The sequence below is a fragment of the Thermobia domestica genome, chromosome 1, assembly GCF_964235325.1.
Source record: "Thermobia domestica chromosome 1, izTheDome1.hap1.1, whole genome shotgun sequence".
Taxonomy (NCBI): Eukaryota; Metazoa; Arthropoda; class Insecta; order Zygentoma; family Lepismatidae; genus Thermobia; species Thermobia domestica.
Genome location: NC_137454.1, coordinates 164,730,928 through 164,753,106, shown reverse-complemented (window position 1 = coordinate 164,753,106; position 22,179 = coordinate 164,730,928). Strand labels below are relative to the sequence as shown.

The following is a 22,179-nucleotide window of genomic DNA, read 5'->3' as shown; positions in this document are numbered from 1 at the left end:
GCTCTGATGTTATAAAGGATGGAAGGGAAATAATCTGGGCCAGATGGCCCTGATACTCAAAATTAACCAATTTCTTTCGGTTACAGAACTGTTATTTATAGTCCGAGAAGAACATACCAAAATTAATAAAGGAAGAAAGATCCTTTTCCTGATTATGATAAAATTATTCAACTCATTATACGTCAGAAGCTGTGGTCAATTCAGGAGTATATAGTGTCCCTGTAAGAACTTACGCTGACATAATGAAATTTAACTCAACTACAAAAGAAATTACATACGCCGCCATATTAAAAAAATCATATATACTACATATACAGAACTATACTTGGACAGGCTATCGTACCCTAAATGAATTTGGAAGGTCAAAGAGGAATGTCCTAAACGTTTTAAAATCAGCAGATATTCGTTTAATAAGATCACATAATTCAGCAGTTAGATCACTAGCACTGTAAACCTGTCCTTGAAGTCAAACATGGCGATCCTGATACTTGAATTGGATATCCATATTTTGCTGATTAAGTCTATTTTCAAATGAAATTTCAATATCCTTGGGACTCTGTACGCTTCCACGTAAACGTCATTATATCTCTCGAGTGAACCCTGTACGTTAGCGGAAGTAAAAAGCATAGATGAATAATATTACAGTATGGTATCATAACAAGGCAGGGGTATATACCGAGAAAAAGTTCATATATTGTGGCATGGAAGGCCACGCCACATGCAGTATAATTTAATACGAAAGAACCTCCTTTATAATAATACTGTAGTTTTCCAACTAAAAAATACGAATACAATAACTTACACTTTAATACAAAATGTCTTGTATCTGAAACACCTAGAACAATGTCTAACTTCCTTCCTATCACTCTTCTGCAGTTCTTGCATTGCAATATATAATCCTGACTTCGGACATCTACGGTCGACATTATCTCACAGTAACCTGAAATAAATGTGATCCATTTAATAATACTATGCAAAACTTGATCTTATCCTTATCATAAGTCTCCAGAGTGCGTATATAAGTACTGCTAATAATAATTGCTTCTGAACATACATACTTGCTGGAGAAGTGTACTTGATAATGATTATCACTAACAGTTCTTCAGTATGTAAATCTAACAGTTACTCGCTAAGTGAAAATAACATCGAAAAAAATATATTTCATCCAGGAACACTTCAATACGTTACCAACACTAAATTGGCTATAACAATAACCAAATTGGATGTTAAATTATTCTTGTTGGTTTGAAGTTTAACATCCCTTTCCGCATCAAGGCTATATAAGAAGTAGATCTATAGTATACTGTAGGATCCAAATCATAAGCTCCTACCAGCAATCAATGTGTCGGATTTTCAACCAAAAGTGATTTTCGTTATGTCTCCATTACGTTCGTATTATTCAAGAGCAAAATGATAAACAGGAACTGCAGCTGAAAGAATTGTAAAATTAGATTTAAATAATATAATATCGATATAATCATAAGTACAACATATATTTACTTTGTTTTAATTAAGGAACAGATCTGAAGCTAGCAATCTTACAAAGATTGAAGATTTTACTAAGACTGAACACTTTAAACGCCAAGACGAAAAAATAAAAATTGAATTTGTTATGACATATGGCTTCTATGTTTAAATGACAGAATTCAAACAATTTCTTTAAAAGTTAAATCTAATCATTTGAAAAGATGAAATGATTTTTTTAGTTTAACGTCCCACAGTTATACACTTTAGGCGAAAGGAGGCGGATGATTAATGAAAGTAAAAGATTGTGACATTAAATTTCTTGTGCTCCTCCCTTAGGAATGGAAATCGGGACCATGTAGATCCAAGGCATACGCGCTAGTCATTAGCCTAGTGGACAGGACTGTTTTCTTCGACCCATTATGTTTATCAATAAAGTGCAATTAGATACATGCAAAAAAAAAAAAAAAAAAAAAAAAAAAAAAAAAAAAAAGTGGGGGGATTTGCGAAGAAAGTTTTCATTAATTACAAATTGCCAGTTTTACAAGATACCAGTTAGTGCAAAGAAAAAAAAGTCATAATTAACAGATTACTGGAAGTCCATTTACAGAAAAATAATAATAACGTGAAGTAATTTGTCAAGCAATATTAGTTTTCCAAAACTATCTGCGCTGAGGATGGCAATAACTATTTGTCGAAACATAGCTGTATAAATGTTTTCCAGTATTTTAAATAAAAAAAAAAAGAAAAAGAAAGAAACAAGAAAAGAAATGCATCCTATTGAATCAAGCAGTATCTTATGTAGTAGAAAAATAATAATTAAAGGAACATCGCTTCTCAGTCTCACTTTTACGGAAAGTAACAATATTCAGGAAAAGCTAATCAACGGGATACAGTCCCACAGACAACGTTAAGTTTTCTGAAAGGATCTATACTGAGGAAGGCAATAACTTTTTTGCCGAAACTGTCATAATATGGTTACTCTTGGTAGTTTTGTGGTACGTAGCTCTTTAAAGAGTATTGAATATGCATTCCATCAAAAAAATGAAATGAAATCTTTGAGTTTTACGTCCCACGCTTATGCCGGTTAGGCTAAAGGAGACGGTGATGATGAGTAATGAATGAAATGGTGGAATGAAGAAAGTGGGAGAACCCCGAGAAAACCCACGCACACGGTGTTTGTCCACCACAAAGTTCACTTGGCGGGGGCGGGGATCGAACCCGGGACCCCAAGCACCAGAGGTAAACGCTCTACCACTGAGCCACCGCGGCCCCCTGCATTCCATCAAATCAAGTAGCAATTATTTAACTGTAATCACACTTTAAGCATAAAGTTATGCAAATAATAGAACTCATACGGATGATTTCTGTAATTCTCATCCTCACATGACCCATGTACGGAAATAGGCCCATACCTCAAAAGTTACAGGCTGCCCCCCCCCCCCCCAAAAAAAAATGGTACTTCTTGCTGTCTGGGAAGGAAATACAATATTCTATAGGGTGACAGAGAGAAGTGTATTCATTCTTAAATGAACACTTCACAGATAATTATATTTACTATTCGGTTTCAATAGGTGTGAGAAGGACTATCATTTGTGTTACGCAGAAAAAAAAAAAATATCTAGAAGTTGATGTCCGATTTCCATAACGCAGATTCCAGGTCGAAAGATGAAGCTGCCTACAGGCGTTCCAATGTCTCCTCAGTGTCTGCCGCACCTCTCTACAAATAGCTGTTCTCACTTAGTCTAATGAACACAGTTTGTTGACGTAAACTCGCTTCTTTAAGTATCCTACAGAATGAAGTCGCACATACTTCAAGTCGAGAGATTGAAGCGGCCAAGGTACAACTCCGAAGGAAATCACATGATCAAGAACAATCCCCGTAGGATGTCCATGGTATGTCTGGCTGGTGGCTCGCTATGCAAGGCAAGCTCAATTTTGCCGTCGGAGATGTTGACTTACTAAGTAAAAATGGAAACCAATATTTTACTTTATTGAAATCTTTGTTTATTTCACGCACATAGTTTTTTTTTCTTTCTTTCTTTCAAATCCGCTAGTGTAAGTTGTCCAGACAAGCCGGAAAAGAATGTCTACATATGTGAATTATGTTATTTATCCGTATTGTATGACTTCCGTGTAATATAAACGTGTATATGCAACAAATAGTAAGAATTTCCTAGTTACATTATGCTAAAGAACATTTCTTTTAAACTGATTTTTTCTGCATATGTACTTCAAGTTTTTTGATTTGAGACAACACAGGTTTCTCTCTTACTAACCTGCTGTTAATGATGCAGATGGCCTCCTTCTTATGAACCTGGAAACGGTTTGTCCTGGTATTGCGACGGACTAAATTAATACGTGAAGTAAACTGGATTCACTTATCCAGTGGGACTTAGAATCAGGATAGATGATAATTGAGAGCGTTACTTCTTATAGGATAAGTTGATTGCAGAGTTAGCATTGAGAACTTAGCTATTTATCTGTGAAAGGTTAAGGTGTTGGTTTACCAGTTACAGGTGACTATACTGGAGACCGAAAGCATTAAACTAGGAAGTCCTCAAACTATATACCACGGAAGAGTTCTGAAACGTAGAAACTCACTACCTGCGTTGTCTCGAATTCAAAAACACGAAGTGTGTAGAAAAATGTGTCTGAAAAAAATATGTTCTTCAGCATAATGTAACTAGCTAGTTCTTACAGTTGTTACAATTTGTTGAATACACAGGTTTATACACGGACACGGAAGTTCTACCATAGTAATTCACACATGTAGGCATCCTCTTCCGGCTTGTCTGGACAATTTATATTAGCGGGTGGAAAAATAAATAAATAAACTAAGTATTCTAGGTGGATAAAACAAACAAAGGCTTCGATAAAATTAAAATAATGATTTTCATTTTTACTCTCACCGACAACAAAAATGAGCTTGTCTTACATAGCGATATTCTACAGTGTAGAACATCACGCTTGAAAAATCCACGCGCCTGCCCGCCAGTGGCGAGTGCTTTTTTGCATTTGGCGAGTAAAGTCCGATCAATCAAAAAGCGTTTTATTCCACACAACAAATAAAAAAAATGTATTGATATGTTTACTGTGTCGCAAAGTGGTTTTTGTTTATTTGTATAAAAAATGTGACTGCGAAATGGTTTGGCTACTAGATTTTTTTGACTGCCTAGTACTTGCAAACTTACATTGTTTTCTACTGCGAGTCTTCAATTGTGGTACCTGCGTCCTATATGAATATAGTACACTGTATATAATTCGATCAAATATAAACACCATAACTGAAAAAGGAATGGCATTTAAGATCTCCCCCGACACTTTCAAGGCTCCAGAACCAAGTACCTTGTTTTTGTCTAAATTGTGACAAAGGTAGGAAACAAAGAGTCCTACGGGGCTTCTAATCCCCTCCCTCGCTGAGCGATATTTTGTAAAGTAAGTAACACTGGAGGTCTTATATCTGCATGATTGGGAGAGAAACTAAAAGATATCCTTGAAAAAGTAACATTTCCACCGTACCTATCCTCTTTACGATATCTTCTCTGTTTCTTTGCCTAAAAGCCTCTGCTTTCTATACGAAACCATTTGTTGTTCTAAAATATATCGAAATCTCACACGTATAAAAAGGTAGAAATACGAAATGGAAAGTGTACTACTCCTAAGGAAGGCATGATGAAGTGAAGTGCTATAAGAAAAAGTGTTGCAACGTTGTGCTACACGCAAGGCGTGTCTTTATTCCATATGACGTGTTTTGTCATTATCCTCGTTTATATACACTCACCTTCGCTGACGCACCTATTCCCTACCACGCGGGCCCTTTTTCCTCCTCCTCCTACTTCTTATACTACGGATCTGTATAGTAATACTGCATGCCTAATGTAACATAATCTAACGTAACTTAATGTAATTTAACCAACTATAATTGAATGCAATACATTTTCGTACTTTTTTCGATTTTCAAATTGGTCCGGAGACACAGCATTAATGTCCGGATAATACCGTAAAAGCAAGGTTGGCAAAAAACCACGGTCTTTATTGAAAAAACAAAAAAAAAAAAAAAAAAAGTTTTTTCTATTTTTTAAAAAAATAATTTGCTCTATGTATTTATATCACATATGGACAGAAATAAGTTTGTTTCACCTTGGTGTTATTATGTAACAACCGGGTTATCCTGGAAGGGGTCACATAAGCTTAAAACGGAGTCCAAATCGTTTCTCGACTTACATCCGAAACAAATTCTCCATCATTTGAATTCGAAACCAGGACTAATTGGCCACAAATGCGATACGTCTGCCGACTCACTCAAGAAGGACTACTGATAATTTGTACTGATCTTTACATACTTTTAATATAATTGTCTAATTGTCAAGAGTCATTTGAGAAGGACAAAAAGATAAACAGTTGCACAAGTGAAACCATTATAAAGAATTACACATGGACAATTTCAAAATACTGAAGAATACAGAAGAACTAATTAAGTCGTAGTTCACTACGACTTTTATTAGTCCAAGTTAAAGAAATACGACGACTTAATTTGCATATCAGTAAGAAAAGTGAATATAGATAAGAATTACTTATTTAAGTCTACTTTGGTTTTGATCCATTTATATATAAATAGATAGCAAAGATACTTCTAATTTCAGTAAATGCCTCTCGTGGGGTTTGTATGACCCCTTCCCCCAAAAAGGTACGGTCTTTCGATGTATTTTATCAATAGTAAACATTATTAAAACGAAAAAATATTTAGAATTTTTCTTTGATTGCAATTGCATAACAATAATAATAAACTATAAAAGATCACAAAAAAACATTCATAAATTTATAACAAAAAAAAAAAAAAGTTGCTTTTGTAGTATAATCTTAAGTTTCAAAGTTACAGCCATGTCAAAATTCCAGTATTTCAGTGTTTTTTGTTGTTCAGCAGTTGGCGCTGTACCGGTAATTGTTGTCAAACAATGAAATGGCGTGATTTGTAGATATTAAAATTGTTATTGTCAATGTGATTATTGATATTGCTCCCTTTGTTAGTATGAAATGAAACCAATTCCTGTGGAAGTTTTCAAAGGTTTGTGGAGAGAAAACCGTGTTGTGGTGATGTACTAAGCCTACTTCATACGAGAGCTGTGCATAGTGTACTTATAAACATGTCGCGAAAATGTGTAAACAGTCCGGATAACTTTTGTTATATTTGTGGTGAGGTGACATTTGCAAATAGGAAATGTGCTATAACCCTCACTATAAGAAAAGCATAATTTTTGTATTTCGGATGTAAGGTAGGCGATCAGGATAAAAAGTGGGCTTCACACGTGTGCTGTAGTTCATGTACATCCAACCTAAATGTTTGGATGAACAAAAAAGGACGTTTTATGCAGTTTGGTGTGCCCATGATTTGGAGGGAGCCAACAAATCATATCACTGACTGTTATTTTTGTATGGTACCTTCTATTGCAAGTTATTGATATTTCAATGAAGAAGAAATCAAAGTAAGTTTATCCTAATATACCATCCACAATTCATCCTGTACCCCATGGCGATGGACTTCCTGTTCCTGTTCCCCGAGCAGATATTAATTCAGTCTCGCTTGATGATGACAGTGCTTCTTCAACCAATGAAGAAGAAGGGCAACAGGAGCCATCAACATCAAAGGATACAGACTACGTGCCCAGAAGTTCAAATTACTCCATTCATAAAATCACAGAAGGGGAGCTTAACGACCTCGTGAGGGATTTGGAATTTTCAAAAAGCAAAACTGAACTGTTGGCATCAAGGTTGCAGGAGTGGAATCTACTACATGATTCTGTGAAAGTGACATCACACTGCACCAGAAACAAAAGTTTCCAGCAGTTCTTCGAGACTGAAGGTGAATTCTCATACTGTAAAGATATTGAAGATGTGATGGGTGCACTTAATATTAAACACAGTGCTAATGAGTGGCGTCTGTTCATTGATTCCTCCAAGAGTAGTTTAAAAGCCGTACTCTTACACAATGGAAATGTTTTACCTTCCATACCTGTGGCGTATGCTACTAGTGCAAAGAAATATCAGTGGGACGTGCTTGGTGACTTTAAAGTGATTACTATGTTATTAGGACTTCAGTCTGGCTATACAAAGTTTTCGTGATTCCTATTCGAGTGGGATAGCCGTGCGAGAGGTTCACACTATTCCAGGATGAGGCCCCCAAGAAAGTCATTAACACCCGGTACGAAAAATGTGATACACAAGCCTTTGATAGAACCTGTTAAAGTTTTGCCCCCCCCCCCCCCTTCATATTAAGTTGGATTTGATGAAAAACTTTGTAAAGGCATTAGATAAAGAGGGTTCTGCATTCAGGTATTTACGTAACAAATTTCCAAAACTTAGTTTAGAAAAAGTAAAAGTAGATGTATATATTGGGCCACAAATTAGAGAACTTTTTAAAGATAGCAACTTTGAAGCAGTCTTAAGTGACAAGAAAATGGCAGCTTGGAGTTCATTTAAAAATGTAGCCAGTAGTTTTCTTGGCAATTTTAGAACTAAACATTACAGAGAACTTATTCAAGATCTAATGAACACTTATGACCAGCTTGGATGCAATGTGTCAATGAAAATGCACTTTTTGTTTTCACATTTGGATTTCTTCCCGCCTAATTGTGGGAGTGTCAGTGACGAGAATGAAGAACGCTTCCATCAGAACATTTCAGTGATTTTTGTTGAATGATAAAAAGTGATACTAACGAAACATAATACAGGAGACAGGCAAAGAAGAGACGTTATTAAGATTGACATTTATATTAATATGTATTGTATACATAGGTAATTATTCAGGTCTTGGTATGTCATAAATAAAAGAGGTAACTTTTGATTGTACATGCCATTTTCGTGTTTTACAACCCAAAAACAATAAACAAAAGATATTCATTAACCCATAACATTAAATCATGAAAATTTTGTAGAACAGAGGGGGACTGGGCCCCCTTAGATGCTTCAGGTTATGGGCGTGTGTTTCGGTTATATTTAGATACCAATGGTGACGTAATATACATAGAATGCAACGTTGCCAGACCTTCCGAGGTGTTGCCTCATGAATGAGAACGTGAGAAGCTTGGATATCAACCCCCCCTCCCGTTACGCCGAAACGAGAGCCAATCGAAAATTTTAATTATCATTTTCGGATTTAGCACCTCGAAATCAGTTAAGAACGGGTGTTTTCATTTCTATAACAGAAACAAGTTAAAATTTGTAGGACACTGTTATTTTTCGCTTTTTGGTTTAAACCAGTCAACCCTACGCAGAAGTGAACAGAATGATATCTAACCGAGTCGAACAACAGCGTTAGCGACGCAGTGCACACATCAACGAGAATAATCGAAATAAAACATTTTATATTGCATAAAAATTGGGGTTGAGAGTCTTCATCCCGGCGAAATTAAAATACCGCTAATTTTACAGTAATTATGTGATATCTTCAAATAGATAAAAGATAATCGAAATGTGGAACAAGAGCGCCCTAGACAATATTATTTTACATGAGAAACCGTTATCACGACTCACTTATCTGATTTCGATTTCGTGCCATTTTGAGAATCGGCACTTATTTTCGCGTTTCTAAACATCTGAAAACGGAAAGCCACTAGGTGACTTGTGATAATGCTACCTCACGCAAAATAATATTGTCTAAGGCGCTCTTCTTCCATATTTCAATTATCTTTTATCTATTTGAAGATATCACATAATTACTGTAAAACTAGCGGTATTTTAATTTCGCTGGGATGAAGACTCTTAACTGCCGCAGATGGCGGCCCCGAAAAATATAAAATTTACGAAGAAATAAACTGGTTCAAACTAAATGTGATAACGAGAGTAACAAACGTTAGAAAGGCCATTACTGTAGGGTAATTAATAAGAGAGCGGGGCTGCCATCTGCGGCAATAGCAGTAGTAGTAGGCACGGGTTAGAAGCCCCGCAGGGGCTTGTTGGGCTCTGTTCTCTATATAAAATGGGCAAGACTTCCCCAAATTTTTCCGTACATTTTTCAATCTCTGGGTCCGTATAGTAAAGCTGCACCCCTATTTCATATGCACTCACTCATTTTACCCGTAAAATAAAATGTTTTATGTTGGTGTAATAACGTTTTGAAGAAATGATGGCTTAACTTATAACGTCCGCTCCGGCAGGTATACTCACTCAGAAACGAGAAATTACACACTAATAATTTTATGATTCGAGTTAGAATTTGAAAACAAAACTTTCTTTTAATGCTTGATGTATACCATTGTAGGTCTGGGTAATAGTATACATGAAAACTCCCTGATCTGCGTTTCCTCTGTGTTCTATTACCATTTCTACATGAAATACCATAAATTTTCTACGTACTGCAATAGTAAGAAGTATCCATGTGCACAAGACATGCGATATGCGTTAAATCCCCCTCCCCCCACACACACAGAGTCATAAAGTACAAGGTCACTACACATGCAGATATAAAGTATAGGTACGTTCTTTTTTATTTTCGTATCAGTCGATAAGTAAATGACAGTCGCTTTGTTACCCCCTTTGTAAGTTCGTACATACTCAATGAATAATCCCTAAAAGTATGAGCGTCCTGCTCCTTCTGGAACTGATGCAGCTTCATGTATACTATATCCATCTGAATTATCAAATTTCAATATTATTTAGCCTATAATTCCATACCTGATAAACTGTTTCTTCAGCAATTTTTGCAGTAACTCCGTCAAATCAACTCGTAAACTAATTTTGCCGCTAAATCACTGTTGCCACAACTTGCTAGTTCCAGTTCCACTTCACCTATCGTTAGGTGTTAAAAATTGAAGTGTGCAGACAGGCCGCGCCTTCAATGTTTCCGAATGCGATTGCGAATGCGAATGCGAATATCCCAGCACGTGTAAATAAATTGGAGTGCCTCGACCAGTTCCGACCGGTGAATTGCGAAAACATACGAAAAGATGCGAATGCGAATAAACCCAACCTGCTGGGATTGTTCGTTCGAATTCGTGCTAATGGAGAGTCGTCTGCAGAGGAATTGAGCGCTACGTGAGAGAAGAAGGTGTGTTTTGCGTGAAAGCAGACGACGTTGCGCGGTGCGGAGATAAAAAAAATAAATAAATAAATAACAAGAAAAAGAAAAATGGAAATAGATGTTGACGCTTTAATAAATTGTGTTTTTCATAAAAGTTCCATTGTAGAACAAAGCTAATCCACATTGCCACAAACGACGCGTCGTGAACAAATTAGGGCAGATGTGAGCAAGGAATTTGGAGTGGAAAGTATGTATATTTTTCTTTGTTTTGTCTTTAAAATATGAAGATTTAATTCATACATGAACCATAACTTTTCATTCAATTTATATTTCCTTCTTGTTCCTCAAATAATAATTTTACGAATACACGTAATTATTGACAAACATATTTGAAATAACAAAAACGGGTTTCTTTACTCATGGAGAAAATTTTCTTAGAAAGTAAGTTGATTCTGTAATCTCTAATTTTATTTAATTAATTTATTTTAAAGTGAAAATAGAAGCGGTTAACATGGAAGCATAATAATAACGGGAGCGATACTCACTCTATTTTGCACTAGTGATGAGCGCAAGAGTCTTGGTCTTGCAGTTTTTGCAAGAGTCGTGCATGCAAGACCAAGACCAAGATCAGGAACAGGAATCCCGATGCAAGACCAAGACCAAGACCAACGGGTGCAAGACCAAGACCAAGACCAAGACTCTTGCGCAAGAGTCTTGCAGAAATACCGGTACTACGTGAATTTTTTTATATAGAATGTAAAACGGAAGGGGAAAAATCATTACATCTTTTACTACCATTTCTTGGCTTCAGTAAAAATGCCGCTGGAGTGAATGTGTTCCCAGTAGTTTATGTAATTCGTGTGAGTCGATTTGCCCGTGTAGCATATAGCTACAGTATGTCGTTTTCTGAATTGGTAGTTCGCGTTTTCTGTAGATATTGCTCGTTTTCAAGAAACACAGGTGTCCTCTTGGACATATGAGCTTTTTTGATGGACAAACACCGTGTGCGTGGGTTTTCTTAGTGTTTTTCCTTTTCCTCCTCCTTTCTTCATTCCACTATTTCAGTCATTTCTCATCGTCACCGTCTCTCTTAGCCTTGATGACAAACGTGGGACATTAAACTAGATACTTCATTTCATTTCAAAGCATATTAGTGGTGTTCTTCTTCCAAAATTAAAGACAAATGTAGTATTGAACATTGGTAATTCGGTACACCATAGGTGCCGATTACTTGAGTATGGCCTTGGCTCCGAGATTCAAGTATCCGTTGGAAATTTTTAATGTGTGCTCATAAAATTAATATCGAAATAACTTTTTCAAGTCATTGACAAAAACTTAGTGCAAGTGACCGCAAATTTGATTTCATGGGCGGATGCTTATACGTTGAATAATTGTTTATCAATATAGCCTCCTTAGTTATACGGCACATCGAGGATTGAGTGATATAACATTATACTACAACAGTGAATCTGTATTGTAAAATTGAAAGTGACTATGTTTGTGACTCCTAATCTCTTGAAGCCCCATCTCAATCTTGATCAAATTTTCAACATAGATGAAGTTTGGGCCCGGGGAGTGTTTTCAACATTTCACTTCCACGACAAAACTTAGGGGAGGGGGAGTTATAAAATAATAAATAAAACTTAATAACTCTTGAACCAAACGACCAATCTCGAACAAATTTTTAACATAGATGAGGTTCAAGCCTGGAATGTTATTTGTCAGTTTACTTTGACGGAACAACGTATGGGAGGAAGAAGAAAGGAAGATATACAAAAGTCAATATAAATAAAAATAAAAGTGACTAAGTTTGTGACTTAATAACTCCTGAACCGATCTCCATCAAATTTTCAACATAGATGAGGTTCGAACATGGGGTATGATTTTTATCATATTGCTTTGACGGTAGAACTGACGGGAGGAGGGGAAGTGTACAAAAATAAATGAAACTTAATAATTCTTGAACCACCCAACCGATCTCGATCACATTTTGAACATATATGAGGTTCAGACCTGAGATGGTTTCTGTAATATCACTTTGTTAGTGCAGCTTAGGGGAGGGGGGAGAGATATTTAAAAATGATCGAAAATGACCGATATTAGAGTGGAATCTGTAGTTTATGGGGTCGCTGAGATAAACAGTGACATTTTCGATACTGTTCAAATCTAAATTCAACCCCATAGCTTGGCGGAAGAGAGGAGAGATCTATAAAAATGATCGAAAATGACGAATATTAGTGTCGAATTAATAATTTTCGAGGTGGGTGAGTAAATACTGACACTTCCGATATCGTTTACGACCAAATTCAGCCTCGTAATTTGGAGGAGGGGGATATATATATAAAAATGATAAAAATGACAAAATATTAGTGTCGAATCCATACTTTTTGGGGTCGCTAAGGTGAACAGTGATACTTCCGATCCGATTTAAATGCAAATTCAGCATCGCAAACTGGGCTAGGGGGAGGAAGGAGATATATAAAAATGATCGAAAAAAACACATTATTATGAATGTCGAATCCATGGTTTTCGAGGTTATTGAGATGAACAGTGACACTTGCGGTGCCATTCCTTGTAGTATGGGGAGGAGGAGATATATAAATTTATTGAAAATGACCGATATTAGTGCCAAATCCATAGTTTTCGGGGTCTCTAAGATGAACAGTGACACTTCTGATTCCATTTAAATCCAAATTTAGCCCCGCAACTTGAGGAGAAGGAGGGGAGAGAAATATAAAAATAATCGAAAATGACCGATATCAGAGAGCGCTTTAGTAATAATAAAAAGTAACTGGCTAACGAAACATTCCGCCTTATGCAGAGCCGTTTTGACGTATGATTAACGTCATACTAAAGGTCCGACTAGGGCCTACGTACTGAAGGAAACATATGTTAGTCGAACTCTTTAGTACGGTACTAATCACGCGTCAGCACGATTCTGCATACTATTATTAGGCCCATTATTATTATTATTATTATTATTATTATTATTATTATTATTATTATTATTATTATTATTATTATTATTTAAATTTAACCCAACGAAGTGGGTAATTGATGCTAGTAATCCATATTCACAAGTGAGACTGATTTTATACAGTTATTTCAAATAACTTGGAGTTTGATGCCGTTATTTTGTATTTCTAATTTAGGTCAAAAGTTTACATAATTTGAGTTTACAGAAAAGACAGACAGTTGAGTCGTTTTCAGTTTTCTCTCAAATTATTCCAAAATATTACGAGTTTTGATTATAATAAATATTATTTTAATTTTTTTCTCTCCCTTTTTGGTCAATATTGCTAAACATATCATCACCATCATCATTAGAGCTATTCTGCCATTATTAGCAGGTTATTTGCTGCAACAGAAACTTCGATGTACGGTGGTCCTCAGCAAGTCTTTTCGTCTTAACGTAACAATTTTCTGTTCTAATACTATACCTTCCTTCAACTACAGTATCCTTTGCTCCCTCTCTCTTTTTTCTTCCACCATACCCTCTAGCATGTCCTCTTCAGCCAATATCACAACCAGTTCCTCTTTCTCCTCTTATCAATATCTAAAATTCTTCTTTTTCCTCCTACTGCTAATATTTCTAACACCTTCTTATTCGTTTTCCGTCCAACACAGCTAATTCTACCCTTTTCTCCCCATGCCAAAGTTTCGAAAGTCTGCTATTCTTTCATCGTTTTTACGTAATGTCCATTTTTCTGCCCCATAGAGTACATATTGGAATCAGTAAAACAAAATCTCAATACTTAATTGGAAGTTTTTTTTCTAAATACAAGAATTAGCTAATCGTGATTGAAAAGATAAATCTGACCCCTTTAGAGTGTATAAATAATGTTGTAGTTCATGGTATTTCAAATAATACGTGCCGTCTTGATTTTCTTTCATGCGTCTCAGAATTAGCCTCCCCAGTTTTTGAACCTATGTAGTGTTGGATCTGTTAAAAAGTGTAAAAGTAAAAAGATTACGAAACGTTGTAATTTATCTTATAAGTAGTGAAGATACATAAACAAATAAACGTCATCACCTATGTTATACACTATCATCATACTTACACGAAAGTAAACTATATTACATGTAGTAACATTCATTGTGTTTCTGTTACTATTGGCGCATTGTAGAATTTATTATCCCTTATGTCCAGATTAAATTTACCCATGAAAAGAATAAGATCTTTTAAAAGCAAGACTTGGAAGACTATTGCAAGCAAGACCAAGACTGGGTGTGCAAGACCAAGACTAAGACCAAGACCACCCTGGTCTTGGTCTTGGTCTTGCTTTTGCTCATCACTATTTTGCACACAAAGGAAATTAATAGATATTATTATTGTTTAGGCTCTCAAGACTTTAAGGTACAAATTTTCAAGCAAAAATATTTCACATTGAATCTTTGAAACATTGCAACTTGATTCGCATTCATAAAACTTCGGATGTAGTAGAAGCACATGAAATCACAGTTCGCATTCGCATTCGCAATCCCCATCGAATTCGGAAGCAATCGAGGTGCAACCTTAAGTCTGTTTCACCCACGTCCTTAGTATGGAAAGCGATGTAAAATTATGATTGTTAGTTGAAAGGTGTGCTATTAAGTAGGAAAGTTTAGATTTGTACACAACAATAGAACCGCAGGTTGTCTAATTAAACTGGTATTTGTGTGCGTCCTTGTCTGTAAGGAGAGGTGTGGTCGGACAGGTCATTAGGGGGAAAGATTTATTTCCCTGAGCGTTAGGTGGTCAAACGGGTTCCTGGAAAAGGTTGACCGTAAGGAGGGATGTAGTAGTTTCTAGAAAAGGTTGAATGACCTGTATTACATGACTTTTATAGGACTCGTTTCTATAGGAATCTCGGGATATGTGTTGGATTGTATGTTATAATACTTTATAGAACACCTATGCTGTGATCATATTAATTAATTTAATTGGATCGTATTATTTTATTTTACTGGATTATTTGCATAGCAAATTCAGAACAATCGCTGATTGTGGTCATATTAAAAATGGGGAGGGAATAAAGTTTATTCATGCGGGACTTTTTAATTCGACGGATCGTATCCATAGCATACTCGTTGTTAAATTTGAGTGTAAGCGTACTAAAAAAGCTCGTGTACACGTATACCCTGTACGATACGCTATGCTGGTACATATACAGAGCGTGGTTCTCGTACGTCTTTCGCTGGTGAACTCAAGACATACACAGAACTTTTTGCGCGCTTTTTGGAGACCGGTTGAGCGAAAGTGAAAGATGGCGTTCTCGGCTAATGACCTTACAGGTGCGTGTTGAAACATGAAGACAAATACAAAAGAAAACCGACGCCGCGTCGGGTAGACATCACAGAGTGCCGACAGAGTAATAAAAACAAAGTTTGGCGCCGCGGTAGGTGAACACAAGACATTGCTGGCGGAGAATACAAAGAAGATTAAGGTTATGCTAGGTGAACATGTTGAATCATGCCCCTATGCTAATTGGCAATAAGAAAGAAGTTTGGCGCCACAAATGGTGAACACGTGATTACATTGCGGGTATGAAAATACTTTAAATACGAACTATTGCGGGAAATATAGAGAGAGACATCATGCATCTCTTTGAGAAAGAAGAACCCTACGAAGTTAACACTGAAGCAATATCTGATGAGGAAACAGAAATTTACGAATCATCGTCAGATGAAGAATATGATTTTGATGCAATAGAATCACCAGTGCTAACAGTTTCACCAACCCCACCATCATCTCCAGTTGTATTATCAAGAACATCACGATTTTGGGGTTTATATTGTTGTTGTAATAGTCAAAAGATGGACCGTGAATGTGTAAAGAAGGCTATTGAAAAATGTGATTTCAACGATACATTAATGTGAGATGGATGTAGAGAAGGATCCTTTCATGATTTTGCTCATGATTGTATGAATGTACACCCAAAGTCATTGGACACCCGTGCTTGGAGTATTATAGCAAGTCCTAGTGTTGAAGAAGATGTGTTTTACTTGTATGCAAACACATATATTATTGGAATATTAACAAGAGAAAAATTCTATGAAATGTATGCGGAATTATTAAGTGATACAGATTATCTTCCGGAATTACTGGATATTTGCATAAGAAGGGACAGACGGAAATCGAACATTCCAGATTGAAAAAAATGTATTCGAATAGAGCTAGTATTTCATGTGTGTTATGTAGTGATGAAAACATTAATGTGAATTGTGTATTAAAAACTATAAAAGGATACTTACGTAACGAAAATCCAATTGAATGCATGGAATGCAAGTTAAATCTTCCTCATGATTGTACTCATTTTCACAATACTGGAACATTTGCAACGAAGTACTTATCTCTTGATAAAACTCTTAGTGAACTTTTTGAAGTTTTTGAACAAAAACATAGTGAAATCTCATTTATATGGTTTATGCATAAAATTTGTGATCTTTTAAAAAATACAGAATTTGTTGGACAAATTATTCCGTTTTTCATTCCCTTTAAAAGTAGCGGATTTGAACTATTTATAGCCCAAACATAAAAATGAATTATTCAGCAGCTATACACTTTTCATAATTAGACCTATAGGTAGGCCTAATAGATAATTATATATTGATTTAATGAAAGCACCTAGAGTTGGAAATACGTGAGATGTTTTGGTTGACGGCGATCAGGGTTTCGGACTGTTGGCGTTGGTGTTATGCCAAGCTCTATACTACGAGAGGAATAGTAGAACTGCAGCGCAATGAACTGGGCAAACGGTAATAGTATAAAATGGTCGATCTTTATGATTTCCAAGGAGAATATGCAGACATATAACATTTTTGCTTCAACCATTTGTTGGAAAACTCTGTTTAACAGTGTCTGGTGTACTGCTTTTCCCACTTAGCCTGGTTAAAATATTTTGAAGTTTCTACTTTAAGATACACTATGTTTTCTTCAATATAATTTATAGTCTATTTTTAATCCTAGATATTTAGTTGTTTTAACTGAGCTTTGTAACTGATCTTTCTTTACTAAGGTAGGTGGAAAAGTGGAGATTCTCTTCCTTGTAAAACGATGTCATTAACTTTGTTCCAGTTAATGTCCAAGCCTTGTTGAAAACTCCAATTGTCTATTATTTGCAATGCACTTTCTAATTTAACCTTTCCTTTTTTCTAAATCATATGTAATAAAATATATTGTTAGATCGTTCACAAACAAAAAGGATGAAATTTCATATAATATTCTAATGAAGTAAATCATGTAAATATTAAATAGATTAGGCTTACTTTGCTACCCTGCGGAACGACAGTCGATATCTCTGTGGGTTGACTGTAACGGTTATTTACTTTGATAAGAGCTTCTCTGTTCTAGAATAACTTAAAAACTGTTCTAACATTGTCTGAGGGAATTTTAAGATCGTACATTTTTTGTAAAAGTATTTCAACAACTACCGAGTCACAGGTTTTCCGGAGATCTATAGCAATAGCAATTAATACCTAATTATTTTATATGGCAAACCATATGTCAGTTACGTACATTCCTAGAACACCATAAGTAGAATGATTTCTCCTTAAACCAAAGATATTGATAAAAAGTAGTTGATTGTATTCTAAAATCCACAATAATCTGTTTAAAATAAGTTGTTCAAATAATTTAAGTGAATAAGGTAATAAGGCTATAAGCCTTTAACTACCTGACAAATGTATTGGTTTGTTAGGTTTTCAAATGGACATCACTATACTTTTCTTCCACAGCTGAAGAATTTTTATTTTTCTCAAAATGTCATTACATAAGTGTAAAAGTATAGTACTACCTTCCACTGGTAAATGTACTTACTAACTATCGATTTCTGGTATTATGATATTCGATTAAGAAGTTCTGATATTCGATTTCACTTAATAGTATTAACTGAATGTACTTAATATTATCGATTTCTGGTTTTTACTCCTAAGAATTGTTCATTCAATAGTTTAAATTTTTTGAAGTTTGAAAAATGTATGCACTCGTTGAAGAGTTTTTAATAAAAACTTTTGATTAAATGATTTAATTTGAAAATTGTTTGCATTTGTTGAAATTTTTTTTGAAATTTTATTTAGAAATCTGAGTTTGAAAATTTTCTTTAAATTATTGTTACTACTTGAAATGAATTTGTATCTCAATAAAAAATGTACAAACTGGACAAAAGAATCGTTTCTAAAGAATCATAACTGTTGAGAACAAAGAGAACTAGCAACACTCTACAGAAGAATTGCATCATCATGATACAATTATGTATATCAGGAAAAGTTTATGGAACGTCAGCAAAATGCAACACATCCTTTTATTACGTATGCATCATTGTTCTCGTACATAAGTGTAATTGAAAGTAGTATCTGGTTTAACATCATAATGGCTACTTGCTTAAGGTATTCGTGATGGGGTGAAATAATTTACCAAGATTACTTCATAAATTAAAAACATACTTTATAAAATTATATATGACCAAATTATTTATAGAAAGTTTGGAATCAGATTACTTATGATTCTGGAAGTTGATAAGAATGTTATTTTATCTCGAAGATACCTGATTAGTGGAAGTAGCAGAACACAGGGGACTTCTTGCATGATGCCATCAATTCATATTTAGAACGCATGTACTTGATATATAATCATATGTTAAAGTTGAAAATAATGCTTATAGACTCTTTTGTGTACATTGGCTACCATAACCCTAACAGCACAATTATGTTTCCTTAGGTACATGGGAATGTGCCCAGTATGTGCGTTATGTATCTACTAGAGAGGAATCTCATGGATAGTTACAGTCTATGTCCGCAACTAGGTACATGCCTGACATGTATCTGGGGAACCTACCTACTATTTTCTTCCCATACCGTAAGCGACAATTACTCCCCCAAAATTTGTTTAATCGCTTTTATGTGTAATTTATTTACATTACTTACAACAGGGAATTACTGTCGGTGAAGGTGTAGGGGAAGATTCTTCTTTTTCATTATCCGCGCACAATGCATCAAGTGATGGAGTAACTTCTGTTTTCAGTAGCGGAGGTTACGGGCTCACCACCGGTTAAAATGTTCCAGATAAATACGTCAATACATTCAAGTTGGCTGGGGTAAGTTCTGTTTCCAGTGGCGGAGGTTTCGGGCTTACCACCGGTTGGGATAAAAGCTCTGTCCCCTGCAAAAATGATGACCCTGTAAAATCACTTTCACCACTTTTACTAAGATCCAAACGTTTCAATGAATCCATGTTTTCAAACCAGTCTATAACTCGTTTACCCTAAGAACACCGCTATATTTCAACAGAAAACAATTCACGAAAATAGGTTTTATTCTCCAGTGTTTTTATTGATTATATCAGTTTCTATTTGTTTCATCATCTAGAACAGAAAAAATGCAATTAGTTACTTACCTTATTACGACTTTTCAAATTACAAGAACAAAACATAATATTCAAAGTAGCACTAACGTTCCCAACCATATTGGCTTTGCATTTTAGAAACACAAATTCAATACCCGGTGCGGATTCTGCTGACTTTCTTGTCAATATAAGTTTGTTCTTACATAGTACAATTTATAACATTTATAACTGAAAAGTCCATAGTGCAAGCATAAAAAAGATTAGCGTACGGTTCTCCAAGTGGAAAACCCCTGGTTCAATCCCGGCAGTGTCATGGCACCCTGCCCAATATAACTTCCTTCTTAATATATACATTATAAATACCAGTTATACGTCTTACACAATTCATAGCTACATATAATTAACAAAACCTGCTAAGCAAAAGGTTTATCGTACGGTTTTCCACGTGGGAGAGCTCTAGTTCGATTTCCTGCGCGGATTCTGCTGACTTCCCGTTCAATATAAGTTTGTTCATACACAGTAACGTTTATTCCATTTATAAGTGAAAACTCCGCACTGCAAGCAAAAGATTTAGTATACGGTTCTCCTCGTGGGAGAATCCTGGTTCGAGTCTCTTTGCAATAAACAATGTTGATTCCCTGTACCCTCCATATTACATTACACTATACCTTAGTTAATTTATAATTACATATAAGTACACCGAGTCATATGATATTCGATGCCGGCAAATGTGCAATCAATTCCCGGTAAAATACAAGCACTTCTGTCCCCTTATACGCTCGACAATTACAATATGTTTTACGTGTATTTCGTTTTCAATGTCCCGTCCCATATAAAATGAACACGTTTAAAACAAGAAAACTACAAAGATTGTACTTACCAATAATTTTCTCTTCCAGTCTCTGGTAGTACTAAACTATTCTCTTCTTCGCAAACCTAACACTTGCTCTTCATGCGTTCTTCTTCGTACGTGTACAGATCATGCAAATGAATTGTTATTTATATAACTCTAATAACCTTGAGAGTAACCTGGAAACTTACTGAATCTTCTTTCCTCCAATTCAACGACCAAAATTCCACAATATTCTCCAACGAACATCTGCTGACGTGTTAAATGTCATGCATATAAATGAAACAACAATATATTCCATTCTTATACGTGTTATCTGCATATTTAATTTTCTAAAGGTGTTTTTATTATTCTGTTTGTCACATTAGCATTCCTTAACCATTCTAACAGCAGAAAACATTTATTATGCGTTGCATTATCTTCCCATATACAACCTCAGTAATCTTAGTAATTCATAGCTGCATATATTAACCTATTTCTTCTGTGTTGTTTACAATATCATTAATATTGGTGAAAGGTGCATCAATTATTCAAGCTGTCGACCGCCCGTCAATATAACTACAACATATAATTAAATATAGAATTAAGAACTGTGAAATGTAGTGAATGTCCTCAGAATATGTAATTAACCCTTATCGGGGCAAGCAGGTACTCCCAGGCCCAGTAGCTTCATTTTTTTCGAATTTCTCAACAACCATGAATATTTTGACATAAAATTCTGAATTATTCTATCTTTAGTCGAAGTTAAAGTCATGAGCATATCGAGTTGGTAAGGCTAACAGGGTTAATAAAGCCCCAGTTGCCGTCTACGTTACAAAAATAGCTTGCCCTTACAAGGGTTAAAAACAATTAATCAATGTAGAGAACTGTCCAACAATCTACTAAGCACCTCTCAGAATATTTTTCTGGATGCGCCACTGTTCATAATTTATTTTCGAATAAGAATTTCATTCAGGCGTCTACCTAAATACGAAATTTACATAAATTGAGAATGCAGAACGTTCCAGTAGTAATAATTTCCTATCTAAGCGATATTTTAAACCTAAGCAAAGTAACCCCGATTAGAGACTGAAACCGCCTTCTCCGAGTTTTATTTTTTTTACATTAGAATGCTTCACATTTCAATTTCAACTATTGCATCAAAGTCACATTATACACAGTAGTAATTTAAGAAACTGACTTAATTTTGACGGAAATTCTTGTAGGTGACATGTTTCAAATTTTGACAGTCTTTGGAGTGACTGCTTTTCATACCTCTACGAGTACAACAACAAACCCTCTGGGTAATTATAACTGACGTTAACCCCCAATATTATAGCCAAAATACAGTTAGATATTCTTATGGTGGCAGTTGAAATTTCCCCTTCACAGTTCATGGTTTTATCGACAGAGAACTGTAAAACACTTTTCATATTTTGTGCAAAGTAACCCCGTTTTACGGTATTAGATTCTAATTATATTTATCTCTTCAGCCAGTTGAGAAACCCTGACTTAGTCTTTGTCTTCGGAAGGTTTATATTTCTT

At 35.3% G+C, this 22,179-nt stretch overlaps 1 protein-coding gene across 4 annotated transcripts in view; it reads right to left on the bottom strand.

Moving 5' to 3' along the window:
* Window positions 1-10,309, bottom strand: part of LOC145690646 (uncharacterized) — a 35,206-nt gene extending 24,897 nt beyond the window's left edge. Inside the window, exons 1-2 of one of the 4 annotated variants that reach the window (XM_081765760.1) lie at window positions 10,138-10,309; window positions 803-940 (exon numbers count right to left, since the gene is read on the bottom strand). In XM_081765760.1, the coding sequence (XP_081621886.1) occupies window positions 803-926 (124 nt within the window). In that variant the 5' untranslated portion in view covers window positions 927-940; window positions 10,138-10,309. Of the gene's footprint in view, window positions 1-802; window positions 941-9,819; window positions 9,952-10,137 lie in introns of those variants that run through there. The other 3 variants (XM_081765767.1, XM_081765751.1, XM_081765742.1) reach the window with 3 other exon arrangements.
* Between the last annotated feature and the right edge of the window lie 11,870 nt (window positions 10,310-22,179).